Raw genomic sequence first — 19,912 nt, 5'->3', positions numbered from 1 at the left:
TTTAAAAAAAGGTTTGGACAGCTTCCTAAAGGAAAAAATCCATAGACCATTATTAAATGGATTTGGGGAAAATCCACTATTTCTGGGATAAGCAGTATAAAATATTTTGTACTTTTTCAGGATCTTGCCAGGTATTTGTGACCTGGATTGGCCACTGTTGGAAACAGGATGCTGGGCTTGATGGACCTTTGGTCTGTCCCAGTGTGGCAATACTTATGTACTTATGTGGTGTGACAATCCGATTTGGGCCTATTCATAGTCATTTGTAGAAATGGTCCAATAAAAGTCCCTTTTCTCAGAACCAAGGAGAATAGCCAGTGTTCTATAATAAGAAAGAGCTACAAATACATTTTAATCCTTGGTTTCTGTTCAGACACACTTTCTTCAATTTGCTCTCTGGTCTACTTCAGAGATAACAAGGAAATGAATATTAATTGGATGCCGTTATTGGCAGAACCAAGGAAGTGAAATTAGTCAGTTGTATAAATCTTTAATTCCACTAAGGATAATGAAGCTATTTGCTTCTCTAATCTCCCAAAAAGTATACATTTTAAAATGCCTTTGGGGTAGATTTTCAAAGCGCAGCTCTGTGCCTTCCTTAGGGGGCCAATTTTTGGTGAGCTCAGTGAATCCACTTAGCAGACGACGACGCTGCCAGTTAGGATGTGGCAGTTGTACATAGGCCTTCAATCCAGTTCCTAATTGTAGGCCGGCCAAATTTAAGTCTGCGATTGATTACCAAGTTTTGACCACCTAACTCTGAACAGGGGAGCTTCTCCCCGTGGGTGGGGCCATTTTTAGAAACAATTTAAGGGGCCCGGTGTCACCGTTCAAAAAGGCGCATAGCAGATCAAGTAACCAGTTCATTTAGCGACATTCTCAGCCCAACTTGCAGGCCGAAGCTCAGAAGCAAACACTGTTGCAAGAGGTGATTAGCGCCGGACTAGCTAGCACCCGCATTAGCACAGAATGCTCAGAGACTCGAGTGCAGGAAATGAATGCACCAAAGATTAACGTAAATAGCATACAAATGTAGTCAAATGGATGTTAACGAGGTCACTTCCTAGTCCCTCCCAATGCTCAGAGCAGGCGTTAGAGTGTTTGAAGAGAGGATTTCTCTCTGCCGGTTTTCTTTATTTTCGAAGCAGAAGGAAGTCTGTGCAGGCCCCTGCCAGTCGTGAGGAACAAATGTGCAGGAGTCCGAGCAAAGCTGAAAGTGAAAGCACAGGCCTGTGGAGGAGCAGCCTAGTGGTTAGTGCAGCGGACTTTGATCCTGGGGAACTGGGTTCGATTCCCACTGCAGCTCCTTGTGATTCTTGGCAAGGTCACTTAAACCCTCCGTTGCCCCCAGGTACAAATAAGTACCTGTATATACTATATAAACTGATTTGAATGTAGTTGCAAAAAACCACAGAAAGGCAATATATCATCCTATTCCCTTCCCTGCGTTTAAATATAAGCCTTCCAAGTAAAAACATTGAAAAGCTTACATTTAAGGTGAAGAAAACAGATGCAAAGTGATGCACGTGGGAAAGAGGAACCCGAACTATAGCTACGTCATGCAAGGTTCCATGTACGGAGTCCACCGACCAGGAAAGGGATCTAGGTGGTCATCATTGATGATACATTGAAACCTTCTGCTCAGTGTTCTGCTGCGCTAAGAAAGCAAATAGATGGTAGGTATTATTAGGAAAGGAATGGAAACAAAATGAGGACGTTATAATGCCTTTGTATTGCTCCATGGTGCGACCGCACCTCGCATATTGTGTTCAATTCTGGTCACCGCATCTCAAAAAAGATATAGTGAAATTAGAAAAGGTGCAGAGAAGGGCGATGAAAATGATAGAGGGGGTGGGATGACTTCCCTATGAGGAAAGGCTAAAGCATCTAGGGCTCTTCAGCTTGGAGAAAAGGTGGCTGAGGGGAGTAATGATAGAGGTCTATAAAATAATGAGTGGAGTTGAACAGGTAGATGTGAAGCATCTGTTTATGCTTTCACAAAATACTAGGACTAGGGGGCATGCGATGAAGCTACAATGTAGTAAATTTAAAACGAATCGGAGAAAATGTTTCTTCACTCAACATGTAATTAAACTCTAGAATTCGTTGCCAGAGAATGTGGTAAAGGGCGGTTAACTTAGCGGAGTTTTAAAAGGTTTGGACGGCTTCCTAAAGGAAAAGTCCCTAGACAAATTATTAAATTGGGACTTGGGGAAAATCCACTATTTCTGGGATTAGCGAAGAATAGAATGTTTTGTACTTTTTGGGATTCTTGCCAGGTATTTGTGACCTGGATTGGCCACTGTTGGAAAACAGGATGCTGGGCTTGATGGATCTTTGGTCTTTCCCAGTATGGCAATACTTATGAAATATTTATGTACTTATGCCAATGCGTGCTTCACATTCGGGTTTGCCTGGCACAGGAGCGGGGCTTACCACAAAACCTCTGCGCATCCACCAAGCATGTTCCCCCTTGCTTTCGCTTTTACAGTGTGCATATACTTGAATATCATTTCTTTTGAGCATCGGCGAGCTGATTTCTGAGCTGTTTCCGGCAGTATAGTTTTCTGCGCTGTTGGCTTACTGCAGGAGTTCTGAGCTTCAGGCCTATTAGTCCTCTAGGAATCTGCCAGACAACACCATAAATCTATGCCAGACTTACAAGCCCATCCCTGGAAACACTTCTGGATCTGCCCCTTTCTTTGACCAGTTAAATTTTGTCACCTTGTGAATTTAGGTGGTTAAAATGCAACTGGGAGAAAAATTCGAATTAGCGAATTCCTGAAATGTATTGGTTAATATTTGGAAAATCTACCTCCTAGTGAATTTAAGCGCATATGGAGAACAGGCGTGTGTCGTCATTTTCTCTTCTAAACAGGGTGTACTTTCTCAGAAAGTTTTGAGTTGTTTCCTGTTCCTTTTCATTTTCCCAGTGACATAAAACGAAACGCTGTAACATTTTCCATGTGGTTACGAATGTTGGCACATCCATAACAGAGAGGGAGAGAAAGTGAAAGTGAAAGAGGGGAAACAGGAAGAGAGAACAAGAGGGGAAAGCATGCAGAGCAGAATAAGAAAGAAAGACAGCTGCAGAAGTAAATGAAGGGATTTGTCAGTGGGGGAAAGGGACAGAGGAGACAGCAAGAGCCCCAGAGCATTGATTAGGCTTCTGTGTGGAAGGAAGCTAGAGGCACCCTATAATCTACCCAAATGAACATACTTCTCTGTTCTGTTCAGCTGCTTCCGACAGGGCACAGAGTCCCGGATGCAGGTCCCTGTCATGGGGTCCACACCTTCCACAATGACGAAAGGCCGCTCTTCCAGTGTGGCCACTGTAAGGTGCTGATCATCGTCTACAGGCTGGAGGAACTTGCCGTAACGCGACCACACCGGATACTTCATCCGCAGGTCCCCATGCTCCCAGATCCCCACCTGTGGATGGAATGGGATACCCCTATGGCTGTGTGTGTAGACTGCCTTGTACTGTCAAAGCTATGATTGTCCCGCTATAATTCTACTCTTTGGTCACTATATGAAGGTCATAGAATCATAGAAAGATGGGCTTGAAAGACATCAGAAATTCAACTGCAATCTAGAGAGAGATGAGGCCAGAGTTAACGTCAAGAGGTCAAACAGAATGAATAGAAAAATTAGGTTTGGAAGGAGCTTAGTTGATCATCTAGAAATGTAGATAAATGGGACTGGATGGGACCTTCTGCTGGTCAATGGATCCACCTCAGTGAGTCTAGATCTTGATCTCATAAGCTTTGCTGCTCATTTTCAAGCAGATGGATGCTTCAAAATGCGTAAAAAAAAATGTCCAACTGCTAAAAACATCCAAATCCCAATTTTGGAAAGTCAGAATTTGGACATTTCACACTGCAGTTTGTCCAGATAGCAAGGGGGTGTGTTGTTGACGTAGGTTAAGTAGGACGTCCAACAGCGAGTTTTGAATGGGAAGAAACGTCCATGTCTGAAAAAGAAGGACGTTTTCATCTAGACCTGTTTTAGTCACGCCCAAGTTACAAAAAAGGTGCTCTGGTTGAGCAGCTGACCACTGGAGGGATTAAGTCATGACCCCTCCTTAATCCCCCAGTGGTTGCTGTCCCCCCTCTCCCTCCCTCGCTCCTGAAAGGAAAAGGAAAACCAGAATCTATGTGGGATGCAGGTATTATGGCCATTTGGAACAAAGCAGCAAGCGGATCAGGGGCGTAGCCTAAGCTACAGTAAACCAAGGGATGCAGGTTCAAATCCCACTGTAACTCTATTTTTTTTTCTGTAGCTCCTTCCAGGAACAGAATACTTACTGTACCTAAAGATATAAATCACCTGCCAGCCTGAAGGCTAGTGGTGTACAGTAGGTATTTTTCTGTTCCTGGAGGAATCACATTTAGAAAAAAAAGTTACAGTGGGATTTGAACCCGTGTCCCTCAGTTTACAGTCCACTAACTAACCACTAGGCTGCTCCTCTGTTCTGCAAGGACATCTGTGTGGCCATTTTAATAAGAATGCTGCCCGACAGACATCCTCGTGCCTTGTTTTTCCCGCTTATTATTTAAATATTTCAGTTTGTAAAATGGTCGTTCAGGATGGATGTCTTCAGCATAAGAATATCCTTCTCACGTATATTAAGATCTGGACGTCTTCCCTGACCGAAAATGGCTGTGAGATGGGCATTTCTTATGGATGTTATGTGTAGGATGTCCCCAGTTCTGACTTGGTTGTTCCTTCGAAAATGTTCCTCTTTGTCTCATAAGTATTCAAATGAGCTCTGCAACTCATTTCCGTTCCTATCTTTCTAAGATTCTAGGTGACTGGTAGATGCCCCTCCAGCCCAATCTAGATACAAATTTAGATGACCTCAGGTCCCTATCATGTTTACAGATGACTTCTTAAGCTCCATTCTACCCATATTTCCACTCCCATATTTCTAAATTTTAGATGACCCCCTAAGGTCCCTCCCAGCTGCATGTTTAGATTTCTCCAGTTCTAGATGACCTCATGATGGACTTTCTGATCAAATCTTCCAATATTTCCATATGATCTTTTAATTTCATTCTTGTCCCATTTCTCTATAGATGACATTGTGAGATCTCTCCTACAGTCATCTTTTGGGAATTCTAGATAGCCTCTAAGGTCCCTTCCAACACTATCTCTAATTCTACATGATCTCCTAAGGTCTCTCCCAGCTCCATCTCTCTCTCTCTGATCCTAGATGATCTCCTGTGGTCTGTCCCAGCCCCATCTCTCTCTGATTCTAGATGATCTCCTGAGGTCTCTCCCAGGACTGGATCAACCCTGTCAGGCAAATCTGGATCCAGTTGGCAACCCTAGTTCATGACTGGCTGCCAACTGAGTTATGAATCTATATTGATCTTAACCTCCTCCATTGATTTACCCACTGCACGCTGTGGCTGAATTCAGATCCACTTGCACAGCCATGCAGTGTGTCCCCTGGCAGTGACACCTACCACACCGATGGTTGCAGTCAAGTATCTCACAGTGATCCAGTGCTACGTGGGCCAATTTTTCAAAATATCCCCCAGGCTGCTATGTTACTGCACTCCACGTAGAAACTCACCACCTCCCAGCTCCGCTCTTTGTTCAGGGCAATGACCACAAGGGAAGGGTTAATGAGGTAGCCGTCTTCATTGAAGGAGAAGTCCTTCCCTCCCCAGCTGATGTTCATAAAGTATCTGCAGAGAGAGAGAGAGAGGACATTACCAAAAAACAGAGGTCAGGTACCAACACATAATCACTAAGGAGGTATTTCTATAATTGGGCACATGACCTGGCTAACTTTTGGAGCACTAAAGTGAGTTTAAACCAGTAATCCATAATGTCTTAGGCATACCTAAGTGCCATTATGAAATTGGCACTCATCACGCCCCATCACAGATCCTAATTCATGATGCCAAGTTATAGAATGAGCTCTTGACTCTCATCTCTAAGTGCCTCACTTCCGGCCATCAGCTCTATCCCCTGACTGTGTGTCTGTGTTTCTGGAACCCACACGACACATTTGTGGCTTTCCCAGACATTTAGAACAAAATGTCACCTGCCTACACTATCACCTAGCAGCTGAGCACAGCCATAATTCCTCTAACAACTTCCTCAAAACATCTGTAGTGAATCTTTTAACATTTTCCTCAGGGAAAGAGGTGGGTGAAAGCTGTTGGTAATCCAGACCGAGATGTAGACAGAGCAGCGATAACAGCCCAAATCAGCAAGAAAGCTTTGTACTGGTGCTTACAATCTGCAAACAGGCACAGGAGGTAACACTAGGGTCAACCTGCAGAAAGCAGCATTTGCAACCCTAAAAGGTCATTGGACGACTTTGTAAACTCAGGTTAGATGAGGGACAAGTGGAAGAAGGCTGGATGTTGGCCTCCATATGTTTGTGAATCTACCCAAAGCGGTCAAATTGTTTTAGGATGGACTGAATGGATCATTAACGATGGTTCTAGACAAAGTGACTTCAAGGTTCATTTTATCTGATATTCTGCCTTAGAGATTTATTTATTTGTTGCATTTGTATCCCACATTTTCCTACCTATTTGCAGGCTCAATGTGGCTTACATTGTTCCGCCATGGCTAACGCCATACCACAGTAAAAGATACAATTAGTAATTACATAAGAATATGGGTTACCTAATGGAGTAAAGCATCAGGTATAAAGAGATCACAGTCGGAATAACAGTTAAAGCAGTAATGCACTAAAGTTCAAATGATGGATCGTTGTGGTATGCTCTGTTGAAGAGGTAGGTCTTCAGTGATTTCTGAAAGTTGATTAGTTCATGCATTCTTTTCACATCAAGTGGTAATGCATTCCATAGCTGCATGCCTATGTAGGAAAGGCTGGATGCATGTATTAATTTGTATTTTAGTCCTTTGCAGCTGGGGAAGTGAAGATTCAGGAATGTACGTGAAGATCTTTTGGTGTTCCTGGGTGGTAAGTCTATGAGGTCTGACATGTAGATCAGGGCATCTCCGTAAATGATTTTATGAATCAGGGATCAACCATCAAGATGGTATACAATATGATAGTAGACATAAGGAATCAACCACAATACAATAAAAGAGAGAGAGAGGTCTTGAATATCTGGTGTGACTTTTCTAAATGTAAGGGTAAAGGGAGACTGTTCCTTAACGTGGGACCAACACGAAACATAGAATCCCGAAAAATATCTAAAATACATGTCGAAAAGATGGAATAATTGATTGATTTTGTTAAGAAAATGGATTGTACGTGAAAGAGAATAAGGGATCAGATACTGTGATAAAATAGTTGAGGCCCAGTGTAGTGTATTGTGTAAACTAATTTTGCAGACTATATGATATTCAATAGGCAACCAATCTTCAGCTTTCAGAAGTGAAGTTACGTGGTCAAACCTTTTGGCCAGAAGTCAACTTGACTGCAACATTTTGTATCAGCTGTAGATGTCTAAGTTAAGTTCTCTTTTGCAGAGGCTTTTGAAGAGAGCATTATGGTAGTCAAGATGTACAATCACCAAACAATGAATAATGATACATAATGCCTTCTTATCGATTAGGTGCTGGAGGGAACAAACTTGACACAATTTGAATGGATATATGTGGCCAAAGGTCAACTTGAAGTCAATCAGTCTGCCTAGAATTTTGATTCTCTCGCTGACAGGAATTTGCATATTATCAAGAGTGAAAGATTGCACGTCATGTGGTTGTTGACTGTTGGAAAATATTTGAACCTTTGTTTTCTGTAAGTTCAATTGCATCTTAAGACCCTAAGCCAGTTGCTTGCTATGAAGAAGATCGCACTGTCTAGTTTTGAAGGGCATTCCTTTCTAATTCTCATTGTTCCTGGGATACAATGTCCTCCTGTCAGAAGGATATTCTGAGTTACGCTTTCTGTAGCACTGTTTGGTCTTTGGTGCCTAACTTGCAACCTTAGGCAACATTGAAACTCCTGGTCGATTTCCATCATACCTACACCCAATAAAACTACTATTAAAATTAGTATCATTCCTCAAAGCCTCTTACATAGGACTGAGGTCTAGGTTCTATCATTAACCATAAATCATACAGAATGGGACAGAAAAACACAGCACCCTGAATTCTGTAACACATCTTGCATCCACAAAAACTTCCCCAGCAGAGCAGAACTACAAAAAATGTATTCAAATGCTGGTCTCACTTCAGTAACAGCAACACAAAACTCACTCTGTGACAGAATATAGAATCCTGCAAAAAAAAAAAAAAAAGATACACTCAGCACCTACAGAGAAAACCTGCACCCTTGGTCTTCAATTCAAGTCCTCAGGGGCTGCTTTTCCCATAGATGTATTGGGGTTCTAAAGCTGGTGTAATATTTGCGAGCTGCCTTTTCCTAGGTAGGATTGTTCATTAGAGATTTCCTGAAAACCTGACCCATTGGTGGCTCTCGATTACTGGGAGTGAAGACCAAGGTGCTATTTCATAACTGTAGCAGATAAACTGCCAGGACACAACTAACAAGCCTACCTAGGAAAGGCAGCTCTGCAAATATTACACCAGCTTTACTACTACTACTAACTAACATTTCTAAAGCTTTAGAACCCCCAATACATCTATGGGAAAAACAGAACCAGAAGAATGGTTAGAGATTCTTACATAGAACCTACATGATAGCAGAATCCTCACTCACATGCACAGAGCATGGGCAGACCCTCACCAAGCACAGAGTAAGGGACCATGAATTAGAAACAGAAACCTGCAGACACTGAGCTGGAAACCTCGAGATGTCAGAGTCTGCCAGCAGTGCAAGAGCAGAGAAAGAGAAGCAGAAATGTGTTTCCTCCTGAGCAAAATCCAAAGAAAGAAAGAGACACATTTGCCAAAAGAAGAGAGAAAAACAAAATAAGAGGCCATAAATCAGAACTGGAAACCTGAAGACACAAACTGAGCTGGAAACCCTGACTGATGTCAGAGTCTGCCTGCAGTGCAAGTGCAGAGAAAGAGAAGCAGAAATGCATTTCCTCCTGCACTGAACAAAATCCAAAGAGATTAAAGACATTTCCCAAAGAGAAGAAAGAAAAACAGAGAATAAGAGACCACAAAGTAGAAAGAGAAACCCCAAGATGACAAAGCCTGTCTGCAGTGAAGAGCAGAGAAAGAGAAGCAGAAATGTATTTCCTCCTGAACTGAGCAAAATCCAAAGAGAAGAGACATGTTCCACAAAGAGAAGAGAGAAAAACAGAGAACAAGGGATCACAAATTAGAAATACAAATGCGCAGATACAAACTGAGCTGGAAACCCTGAAATACTAGAGAAAGAGAAGCAGAAATGTATTTCCTTCCGTACTGAGAAAAATCCAAAGAGATCAGAGACACATTTCCCAAAAAGAAGAAAGAAAAACATAGAATAAGGGTCCACAAATTAGAAATAGAAATGTGCAAACAAAACTGAGCTGGACTATGCTGAGAGGTCAGAGTCTGTCTGCAGTGCAAGAGCAGATGAAGAGAAGCAGAAATGCATTTCCTCCTGTCCTGAGCAAAATCCAAAGAGAGAAGACAAAGAAAATCAAAGACTTCCTAGCAAAGAAAAAGAAGTAAATGCTGCCTCTAATCCTGGGGAAAATAAGAGAAAGAGCGAGCAGAGCTGCAGAATCTCCAAGCCAAAAATGGAATCTATTCCTGTCCTTTCTGAAATGTGCAATTTTACTTTTCACTGGTTCATGTATTTCATTCACAACTCAGGGATAGATTGACTGAAAGCAGTTTGCTGAGTTGGAATCAGAGCAAAGAAGACGTTTCTTTAGTCTAATTCAACTAGATTAAGTTTCTCTTCAGATCAAGGAGAAGAAAAACTTTTGCTAGATGCACTTTAGCGTTTTACATAAGTACATAAGTATTGCCATACTGGGAAAGACCGAAGGTCCATCAAGCCCAGCATCCTGTTTCCAACAGTAGCCAATCCAGGTCACAAGTACTTAGCAAGATCCCAGAACAGTACAATACATTTTATGCTGCTTATCCTAGAAATAAGCTGTGGATTTTCCCCAAGTCCATTTAATAATGGTCTATGGACTTTTTCTTTAGGAAGCCATCTAATCTTTTTTAAACCCAGCTAAGCTAACCACCTTTAAATATACGAGGACAGTGACGATACTGTGTACTCCATAGGACTGGAAGCTTATTTATTTTCAAAGAGAAACTCCCTGGTAAAACCCTGCTGTTGTGTACAACACATTCAGAAAGTATCTACATAAGTACATAAGTATTGCCATACTGGGACAGACTGAATGTCCATCGAGCCCAGTATCCTGTTTCTAACAGTGGCCAATCCAGGTCACAAATACCTGGCAAAATCCCAAAAAAGTACAAAACATTTTATGCTACTTATCCCAGAAATAGTGGATTTTCCCCAAGTCAATTTAATATTGGTCTATGGACTTTTCCTTTAGGAAGCCGTCCAAACCTTTTTTAAACTCCACTAAGCTAACTGCCTTTACCAAATTCTCTTTACCACACTGGAACAGACCAAAGGTCCATCAAGCCCAGCATCCTGTTTCCAACAGTGGCCAATCCAGGTCACAAATACCTTGCAAGATCCAAAAAAAGTACAAAACATTTTATGTTGCTTATCCCAGAAATAGTGGATTTTCCCCAGTCAATTTAATAATGGTCTATGGACTTTTTCTTTAGGAAGCCGTCCAAACCTCTTTAAACTCTGTTAGCTAACTGCCTTTACCACATTCTCTGGTAGCGAATTCCGGAGTTTAATTACACGTTGAGTGAAGAAACATTTTCTCCGATTCATTTTAAATTTACTACTTTGTAGCTTCATCGCATGCCCCCTAGTCCTAGTATTTGAGAAAGCTGTAATATTCACTGTGCTGGTCCAACCTCAACCCTCTGTTTATGCCCCAGGGCCCAGGGACTAGGTGTGTATAGCTTAAAAAGTTTTGTGCTGTGCCTTTCCCTTATTGTTTATGGGACTATTCAGTTTTTTTGGGGGGGTGGGGGTGCCATTTTGCATTACAGTAGCAGTGCTCCAGTGGCATACCTAGGGGACGATCACTTTTTACACCCCCCTCCAAAATCCAGTACTAGGCTCCTGAGAATACAAAACAAAAAATGTCACTCAGGGCCTACAGAGCAATTCAACATATATCATAAGCAGTAAACTTCTGTGAGTCAGACGAGGGTGTACCTAGAAAATGGCAGCACCTTAACACTGCAGTGAAGCACTGTTGTAAAATGAAACCAGCCAATTGTCGATCATGTACAGTCAATGCCAACGGAAAACCATGTCTTATTTCGACACAGATACACCCTAATCCACTATAGAATAAGAACCACAAACTAAAAATAGAATATTTAGATGCAAATTAAACTGAACCCCCAAGAATCCAGACTCGACATACAATGCAACACCACAGAAACGTGATAGTGATGTATATCCCCTAGTACTGTGTGAAACATAAAGATAGCAGATGTAAAATTTGAAAAAAAACTAACAAATACCAATCACCCACTTTACAGTTAACAAACAGAAATAAAACAAATAAGGAAAATAAAATAATACCATTTTACTGGACTAATACCTTTAACTTCAGAGGCCAAAACCTCCTTCCTCAGTTCGATAAGGTATAGTGCTGTTACAGTATCCTATCCTGACCTGAGGAAGGGGTTTTGGTCTACAAAAGTTAGTCAAAATGTATTAAAATTAGTCCAGTAAAAGATTACCTTATTCCCTTTTCTATTTATAAACATTTATTAACACAGCTATAATACTACTTTATCCTAAAGCAAAAAAAAAAAAATCTTTTACCTACCTTTGTTGTCGCTGGTTTCTGCTTTCCTCATCTCTTCACTCTCTCCCTTCCATCCCAGTGTCTGCCCCTCTCTGCCCCTTCCATCCAGCGTCTGCCCTCTCTCTGCCTCTTCCATCCAGCGTCTGCCCCCTCCCTGCCCTTCCATCCAGCGTCTGCCCTCTCTCTGCCCCTTCCATCCAGTTCTGCCTTCTCTCTGCCCATTCCATCCAGCGCCTGCCCCTGTCTGGCCTCTTCCATCCAGTGTCTGCCCTCTCTCTGCCCCTTCCATCCAGCGTCTACCCTCTCTCTGCCCCTTCCATCCAGCATCTGCCTTCTCTCTGCCCCTTCCATCCAGCGTCTGCCCTCTCTGCCTGCCCCTTCCATCCATTGTCTGCCCCCTCTCTGCCCCTTCCATCCAGCGTCTGCCCTCTCTCTGCCCCTTCCATCCAGTGTCTGCCCCTCTCTGCCCCTTCCATCCAGCGTCTGCTTCTCTCTTCTCTCTGCCCCTTCCATCCAGCATCTGCCCCTTCCGTCCAGCGTCTGCCCCCTCTCTGCCCCTTCCATCCAGCGTCGGCCCCTTCCATCCAGCGTCTGCCCTCTCTCTGCCCCTTCCATCCAGCATCTGCCCTCTCTAGTTGGCACAGAGGGAGAAAGCATTGGGGGTTCAACTTGACACTACATTATCTATGAAAAACCAGGTTGGAAACATAATAGCAAAGGTATTTTATAAATTAAGAATTGTACAGCGTATTAGATCACTGGGTTTCTGTCCGAAAACTTTCGTAAAATTGTCCAGTCTGTAGTTTGTCCACTGTTAGATTACTGCAGTGGTTTGCTAATGGGGATTACCGGTAACATGCTGAAGGCGTTACAACTAGTTCAAAATTCTATAGCCCAAGTGATTAAAGGAGGCTCTCGTTATGATCATGTAACTCCAATTTTGAAATCACTGCATTGGCTCCCTGTAAAATTTCGCATTGAATTAAAAATTTTATTGCTAGTTTTTAAAATATTGATCGGTAATATTTTAGCGCCACTCTAAGATGTTTTCAACCTACTCGCTCTCTGACGTGTCTTCGTTTCATCAGGTTTATTTAGAAGAATGCAGAACATCTATCTTCTACATCAAAGGTCCGAAATTACGGAATGCTTTGCCCACTGAACTTCGTTCAATACAAAATATGGACCAGTTTAAGAAAGCATTGAGAACTCATTTCTTTCTTCAGGATTTTGGTTCCTCTGATGTATGATATGATTTTAATACCAAGTAAATTTTAATCTGCTGTATGTTTTAATTTTAGAGTAACATAGTAATTGTTTCTATATTTTGATACGTAAAGAAATAATTTTTATTGTTCTGTTCTTTTATATTGAATATGTGATTTGTTCCCCGCTTAGACTTTTATAGATATAGCAAGTTATAAATAAAGTTTTATTTTTATTATTATTTATTTATTTACTGGGATTTATTACCCACCTTTATGAAGAGATTCACCCTAGGTGGTGTACAGCAGGTACAGTTGAATATAAAACTTACAATTTTGTTAACAGCAGAACAATAGTAAAATAACCAAGAATAAACATAAATACAATAAATGAGGTAAACTTGAAAACAGTAAATTGAAAATAGTAATAGAACTACCGTGAAACAGCACCAAAAATATACACATTTAACAGAACTGAAATTCAAATACCAGAGATATAATACAATGTTAGCATAATACTAATGATACACCTAATAAGCATTAGAACATTCAAGTAACATAGATATGATGCTAATGATTTTCTATAAGAGACTTGTTTTAACCATTAAGGCTTTTTTTTTTTAAATTGGTACTAGAGAGTTGCACGGGGACAGAAATCTTACCCATCCTCGCCTGTCCCTGCTGGAATCTTACCCTAGCCCCACCTGTACCTTTAAGAATTTAACCCCGTCCCCACCCATCCCCGCAGAATTTAAATGGTACATAAAGAAATTCCGGTCAGCTCTCTCAGTCTCTCTCTGGACTTGAGCCGCAGCACTGCAGGCAAGGAAGGAACAGAAGTTGGAACTGGAACACTTTGGTGTGCACATGTAAGATTTGTCTCTGATTCACTGGCACTGTTATTAACTAATAGGGGATAACAGTCATATGGTGTTAATTGGCACTAGACATAGATCTGTCCTGCACTCTGTAAGTTATAGGCTATAAATTTCATATCGCATCATTTGAAAGGGAGCGTGACCATGGAAGGGGCATGGGGTGGGTCGGGCATTCCCTGAAATTAGGTGTATTTGTACATCAGTTGAGTGACCGGATTTACACCTACTACTACTACTACTACTACTACTTAACATTTCTAGAGCGCTACTAGGGTTACGCAGCGCTGTACAAATTAACAAATAAGGACAGTCCCTGCTCAGAAGAGCTTACAATCTAAAGGACGAAATGTCAAGTTGGGGTAGTTTAGATTTCCTGAGAAGAGGTGTAGTGATTAGGTGGCCGAAGGCGACATTGAAGAGGTGGGCTTTGAGCAATGATTTGAAGATGGGTAGGGAGGTGGCCGGCGTATGGGCTCAGGGAGTTGTGTTCCAAGCATGGGGTGAAGCGAGGCAGAAAGGGCGAAGCCTAGAGTTGGCGGTGGTGGAGAAGGTACTGAAAGGAGGGATTTGTCTTGAGAGCGAGGTTTACGGTAGGGACGTAAGGGGAGATGAGAGTAGAGAGATAAGGAGGGGCTGCAGATCGAGTGCATTGTAGGTGAGTAGGAGAAGCTTGAACTGTATGCGGTATCTGAATCGGAAGCCAGTGAAGTGACTTGAGGAGAGGGGTGATATGAGTATATCGGTTGAGGCGGAAGATAAGACGTGCGGCCGAGTTCTGGATGGACTGAAGGGGGGATAGATGGCTAAGTGGAAAGGCCTAAGACCTCACACCCAAAATTAGGCGTGTAAAAGACGCTGTGTGCAGAGCACCTTTTACAGAATACTGTCTTAACCTGGGTCGTAATGATGTCTAATGGAGGGGACCATTGAATCTGGCCCAAAGATTGTGCAACGCTTTCCAAGCAGTGCACACACGCAGAAGATCTCCCCTAAATCTACCACAGCAATTCCATAAAACAGGCATAGAGAAGAATTATTCAGACTAGCTGCCTGCTTTCTGGTATACAGTTCTGGAGTCGCAACCTTCAAAAGGATGGAGTCGTCCACAGGGCGGCTACTAAAATGGTCGGCGGTCCTTCGGCATGAAGCGTATGGAGACAGGTCCTCTTTTATCAAGACACACGGCAGTGCTGATGGAGTCCATTCAAGTGATTGGCTTTGGCGGCCTTGCCGCACCAGGAGTCGCTAGCGCAGCTTGTTAAAAGAGGTCCTTGAAGATCTGAATATGTCCTACTTTGGAAGGAAGGCGGGAGAGGGGAGAATAGGATAGAGACGTTTAAATACTTAACTGGCATAAGTGCACAGGTGGTGAGTCTCTTTCTATTGAAAGGAAGGTCTGCAACAAGGGGGCATAAGATGAAGGCGAAAGGGGATAGACTCAGGAACACCCCAAGGAAATTAAGGCGTATAATCAAATTTCATGAATAAATAAGCCAGAAAAGTTGAAAAACAATGAGACGATTACATTAATGAACTGGACCCCTGCAGGTAAAGGATAGATCATGTTTTACTACCTTTACGCTATAAACTATCGGACCTGGAGAGGCGTCTGAACCTCTAGGAGTGGCCTAGTGATTAGAGCACCAGTCTTGCAATCCAGAGGTGGCCGGTTCAAATCCCACTGCTGCTCCTTGTGATCCTGGGCAAGTCACTTAACCCTCCATTGCCTCAGGTACAAACTTAGATTGTGAGCCCTCCTGGGACAGAGAAATATCCAGAGTACCTGAATGTAACTCACCTTGAGCTACTACTGAAAAGGTGTGAGCAAAATCTAAATAAATAAATAACTGCAATTTTCAATTAGTGGTTAGTGCTGCTGAATATTTGTAGTTAGCATCTGAGCCAAAACCGGGGTGTGTTTGCAATATTCAAGCCCTTAACCACGTAAATTGGGGTCAAGGACAGGACCCCAATGTTATGTGTTAAGGCTGAAATATGCAAACACCACCCCGGTTTTGGTACCTCTTATTCAGCTTATCCACTTAAGGGCTGATATTGCACTTAACTGCATAAGTTTTATTCAATACTGGTGCCTAAAAAAACCTGACTGCTGCCGTCTGAATATTGCCTCTCTCCCCCCTATTAATTCAAAAGATCTATCAAGAGAATCCCGCAAACCCAATTAACATCTCCAAAACTTCAGCCCAGTTTCGGCTTACTTACACTTTAAACAGCTGTTCACTGCAATAGGTACAAATAAAATATAGATCACATAGATTGAACCAATGAGTAATTAAACTCTGGAATTCATTGCCAGAGAATGTGGTAAAAGCAGTTAGCTTAGCAGGGTTTTAAAAAAAATGTTTGGATAATTTCCTAAAAGAAAAGTCCATAAGCCATTATTAAGATGGACTTGGGAAAATCCACTGCTTATTTCTAGGATAAACAGCACAAAATCTGTTTTACACCTCTTTGGGATCTTGCCAGGTACTTGAGACCTGGATGGGGCCACTGTTGGAAACAGGATATTGGACTTGATGGACCTTTGGTCTGTCCCAATATGGCAACACTTATGTTCTTATGTTATTATGACTAGATGTAAGAGAAAGAGGAACCTCAGTATAGCATGGATTGGATTATAAGAAAGCTTCAATAGCATCCCACCCTCTTAATTGCCTTAGTCAATCAAAGGTTCACTGTACTTTTCGAGTGCAACAAGTGTACCATGAAATGTGCACGACTACACATGAATTAGGAAGGACAGTTTGTCACAAGATACATCACAGGTCCAGCAAAGAATATTTTTATACTTTAACAGCACAGAATAAGAAAAAAGCTATCTTCATCACCGCAATTACTGTGGCCCTCACACAATTTTGGAATCATAGACTGGCCCTATAAAGTTCTTGCAAATTGGATGAAAGAAGAGGAAAACTCCTCCATGCCCACTAGGTAATCTATAAGAACCAGCTTATGCTGCGATTGGTGTATGGGCCTTACAGAAATAGATTATACATAGAGAGTTATTACCATCATAACCCTTTCGGCATACATAACAGCATCAACAGATGCAAATACTCAAAGGGTGCTGTAACCTTAAACCTTACAAATAGAAGGAATGAGTGATAAATCCAGCAGAACACTTGGGGGAAAGAAGCAACAGATTTTGGAAAACCAGAGAAGAAACTAAAAAACTAGATCGCAAAGGAAAGAACTAAAGCCGAAATACAACCCGACTGGCACAGGCATACGGATCCTTTACGGACAAATTAGTGTACATTAAGGGGCTCCTCCTTTCACAAAGCAGCATTCAATTCCTATGGACACTGTCGAATTTGCCCTGCGAGAATGAGTAGCGTGGCTCAGTAAATGGAGTCCTAAGTGCCATAGGCTGCGTGGTATTTAGCATACGCTAAATCCATTAGTGTACCTTAGTAAAAGGACCCCAGAGTTAAGGAACAGTGAACGGAAGCCTAAAGAGAAGAGATTGATAATTGCAGCACTGGATAGCGGACTGGTTCACAATCAGCACAGAAAAAAAACTGATGAAGCAGGACAAATATAGATTCGGTGATGTGCTGATGTCAGAAGGCAGAAGAAAGCAGCACTTCTGCACTGAAAACCGCGTAAACATTATAACATTGCCGTGACAGAAAAATACCAGTTTCGTGACCCTGCTGAAACTGGAGAGAATAAAGAAGTTGTAGTCACCTGGGACATTCCTGTTCGCACAGACAAAACGCACGACTCAAGAAAACCAGACATTGTGGTATGGAAGCAAAAAAAAAATCCAAAACCAAGTACAGCGCTATTAATAGACGTGTCAGGAGCAAGTGACTTATTTTGTTCTGTGTGTGGAGAACGAGTATCTTGAAATATCAACAAATGCCAGTTAGAGACCTGGACAATGTGGCGGAAAGGATACAGGAAACTGTCCCGATGGTATTACACATCACTGACCTGATACAAAAACTTTCCAAGCAACACGCCGGTACGACACATATAGCCCTTTGTTCTAAATTTATGTAATGCGTCGCACTTCCGTGGGTACTGGTTGCCTGAATGTAGGGCCAAGATGATGCACGCTATGAGCAAGTTTCATCACGACAACTGCGCGCACAACTGCGGTTACGGAATACTAGCATGAGTCGGCACTTACGCCGGCTCAATGGCTGGCATAAATACGACTATTCTATAAATCATGCACGCCACTGCTAAACCTGCCCCCCAACTCACTCACACCCCTCCCTGGTCCACCCACCTCTTGTGGTGGCACATGTTAGATTTTACGCATGTAATTTAGAGAATACTGACCAATGGCAATTATGCTAATTAGTGCCAATAAGCACCACTTACAGCCATTAATTGGTAATTAACATCAATAGGCAGCTAATTACCATATTTAAGTTGCACGTATACAATTTTGCACATGCAACTTTGCGCACTAACGGGGGAATTCTATATACGGCGCTACTTCTTGCACTGAATTTTCAGCTTGGAAAAGCGTTCTAATGGATGCAAGGGACAGAAATGGCAGATCTGCGTGAAAATACACATGCACCTAAGTGTTTCTGTGTAGATCTGCAAATGGGGCATGACCATGGGAGGGCCATGGGGGGTCAGGGGTGTTCCCTTAAAATGCATACAGTGTTATAGGATAATGTGAATCTGCAGCGGGATTTACACCTGACCTGCTGTTGGTGTAAATTCTCAGGTCCAAAGTTGAGCGCGGATGAAAGAGGAAGACAAGTCCTCCATGCCCACTAGAGGGTGCCAATCCAGGAACGCCCTGTATGGAATACCGTTCAGCTGCGATTTTTTTTTCCAGCACCGAATTGTGAGCGCCATTAACTGAACCTAGCTCTAAACGTAAAATGGACGCACGAGTTTAAAGAATTAGGGAGATTGTAGGTCCTTATTTACATAAGTCAGTAGGAGCAGAAAAGAGGAACCAGGCGTGAAAAACAGTCGCCCCATGAAAGTTTTATGCTGAATTTCAATTACTTGTTGTCAGTCACCTCAGGACGTTTTTTCTTTGTTATGTGGGCCAGACTGAGATCATCTCGAACATATAACGACGGCATGGAACTGAACAATCCCATTTGGGGCCACTCAACCTAGGGGGTAAAACCACCACCTGCCTCTAACCACAAAGAGCTTTCTGATCGTAAATAACATCTCATCAATTTTGTTTTCTCCATGTCCAAAGCCAAATCACATCGTCTGACTCAGTCATTGCATTTCACAATCAGGTAGGCAGCCATCAATGGGATAATGTTGTACCTGATTACAGTACAACCCTGGGACATAGAGAGACGAAGGGGGATAATTTCCTCTACACTGCCAGGTGACAAAATACACGGGTAGTACCCCCCGAATAAATAAATGGCTACAAAGATCGCGACTGAACACTGTACCTGCAATATTTCTAATTGTGGGTTAGGCCTGGCTGTCTCAGTATTCAATACGTGGCTGTAATTTCACCCTTCCCTCCCTGGCAACCCCCCCCCCCCCCCCCCATTTTACTCATGAAACAAGTCAGGTATGTGACGAAGTCACTAAAATTGTCTTTTAATTAGTCTGGAGTTGTAACGTTTTTTACTAGCGGTATGTGATAGAGGGGAGGTAATGTGTTAAATATGTTATCCCTGTGTATAGGAGAACATAGAAAGCCCTGTATAGGAAGGAAGGGTTTAATCCTCCTTTTCTAAATCGAGGGTGGGGGAGGGCTTGGATCCTCCTGAGGTACTAGAGACAGGAAAGAAAATGCCCGTTGGAGCCCAGTTCAAATCCCACTGCTGTTACTTGTGATCTTGGGAAAGTCACTTAACCCTCCATTTCCTCAGATACAAACTTAGATTGTGAGCCCTCCAGGAACAAGGAAATAGCTAGAGGACTTGAATGTAACTCATTTTCAGTTACCAAAGATAAATGCATGAGTTAAATTCAGAAATCCCTTCCCTTCCCCCATTGTGTTTGAGATATATTTCCCATCAGGTTCCTGAGGAGGTTTCTGGAGTCTATATAACGATGAGAGACTCAGAGTCTACCTAAG

The 19,912-nt window shown here is 42.3% G+C and overlaps 2 protein-coding genes across 2 annotated transcripts in view; one reads left to right on the top strand and one right to left on the bottom strand.

Moving 5' to 3' along the window:
- Positions 1-19,912, top strand: part of LOC115466521 (sulfotransferase family cytosolic 2B member 1-like) — a 1,032,539-nt gene that overhangs the window by 44,845 nt on the left and 967,782 nt on the right. The window lies entirely within an intron of this gene.
- Positions 1-19,912, bottom strand: part of GRIN2D (glutamate ionotropic receptor NMDA type subunit 2D) — a 62,391-nt gene that overhangs the window by 38,129 nt on the left and 4,350 nt on the right. The window contains exons 3-4 of the mRNA XM_030199240.1: positions 5,582-5,696; positions 3,221-3,432 (exon numbers count right to left, since the gene is read on the bottom strand). Of these exons, the coding sequence (XP_030055100.1) occupies positions 3,221-3,432; positions 5,582-5,696 (327 nt within the window). The remainder of the gene's footprint in view (positions 1-3,220; positions 3,433-5,581; positions 5,697-19,912) is intronic.

This window comes from Microcaecilia unicolor, chromosome 3, assembly GCF_901765095.1.
Source record: "Microcaecilia unicolor chromosome 3, aMicUni1.1, whole genome shotgun sequence".
Taxonomy (NCBI): Eukaryota; Metazoa; Chordata; class Amphibia; order Gymnophiona; family Siphonopidae; genus Microcaecilia; species Microcaecilia unicolor.
Note: the sequence above shows the minus strand (reverse complement) of the source record. Positions and strands in the feature narration are given on the sequence as shown.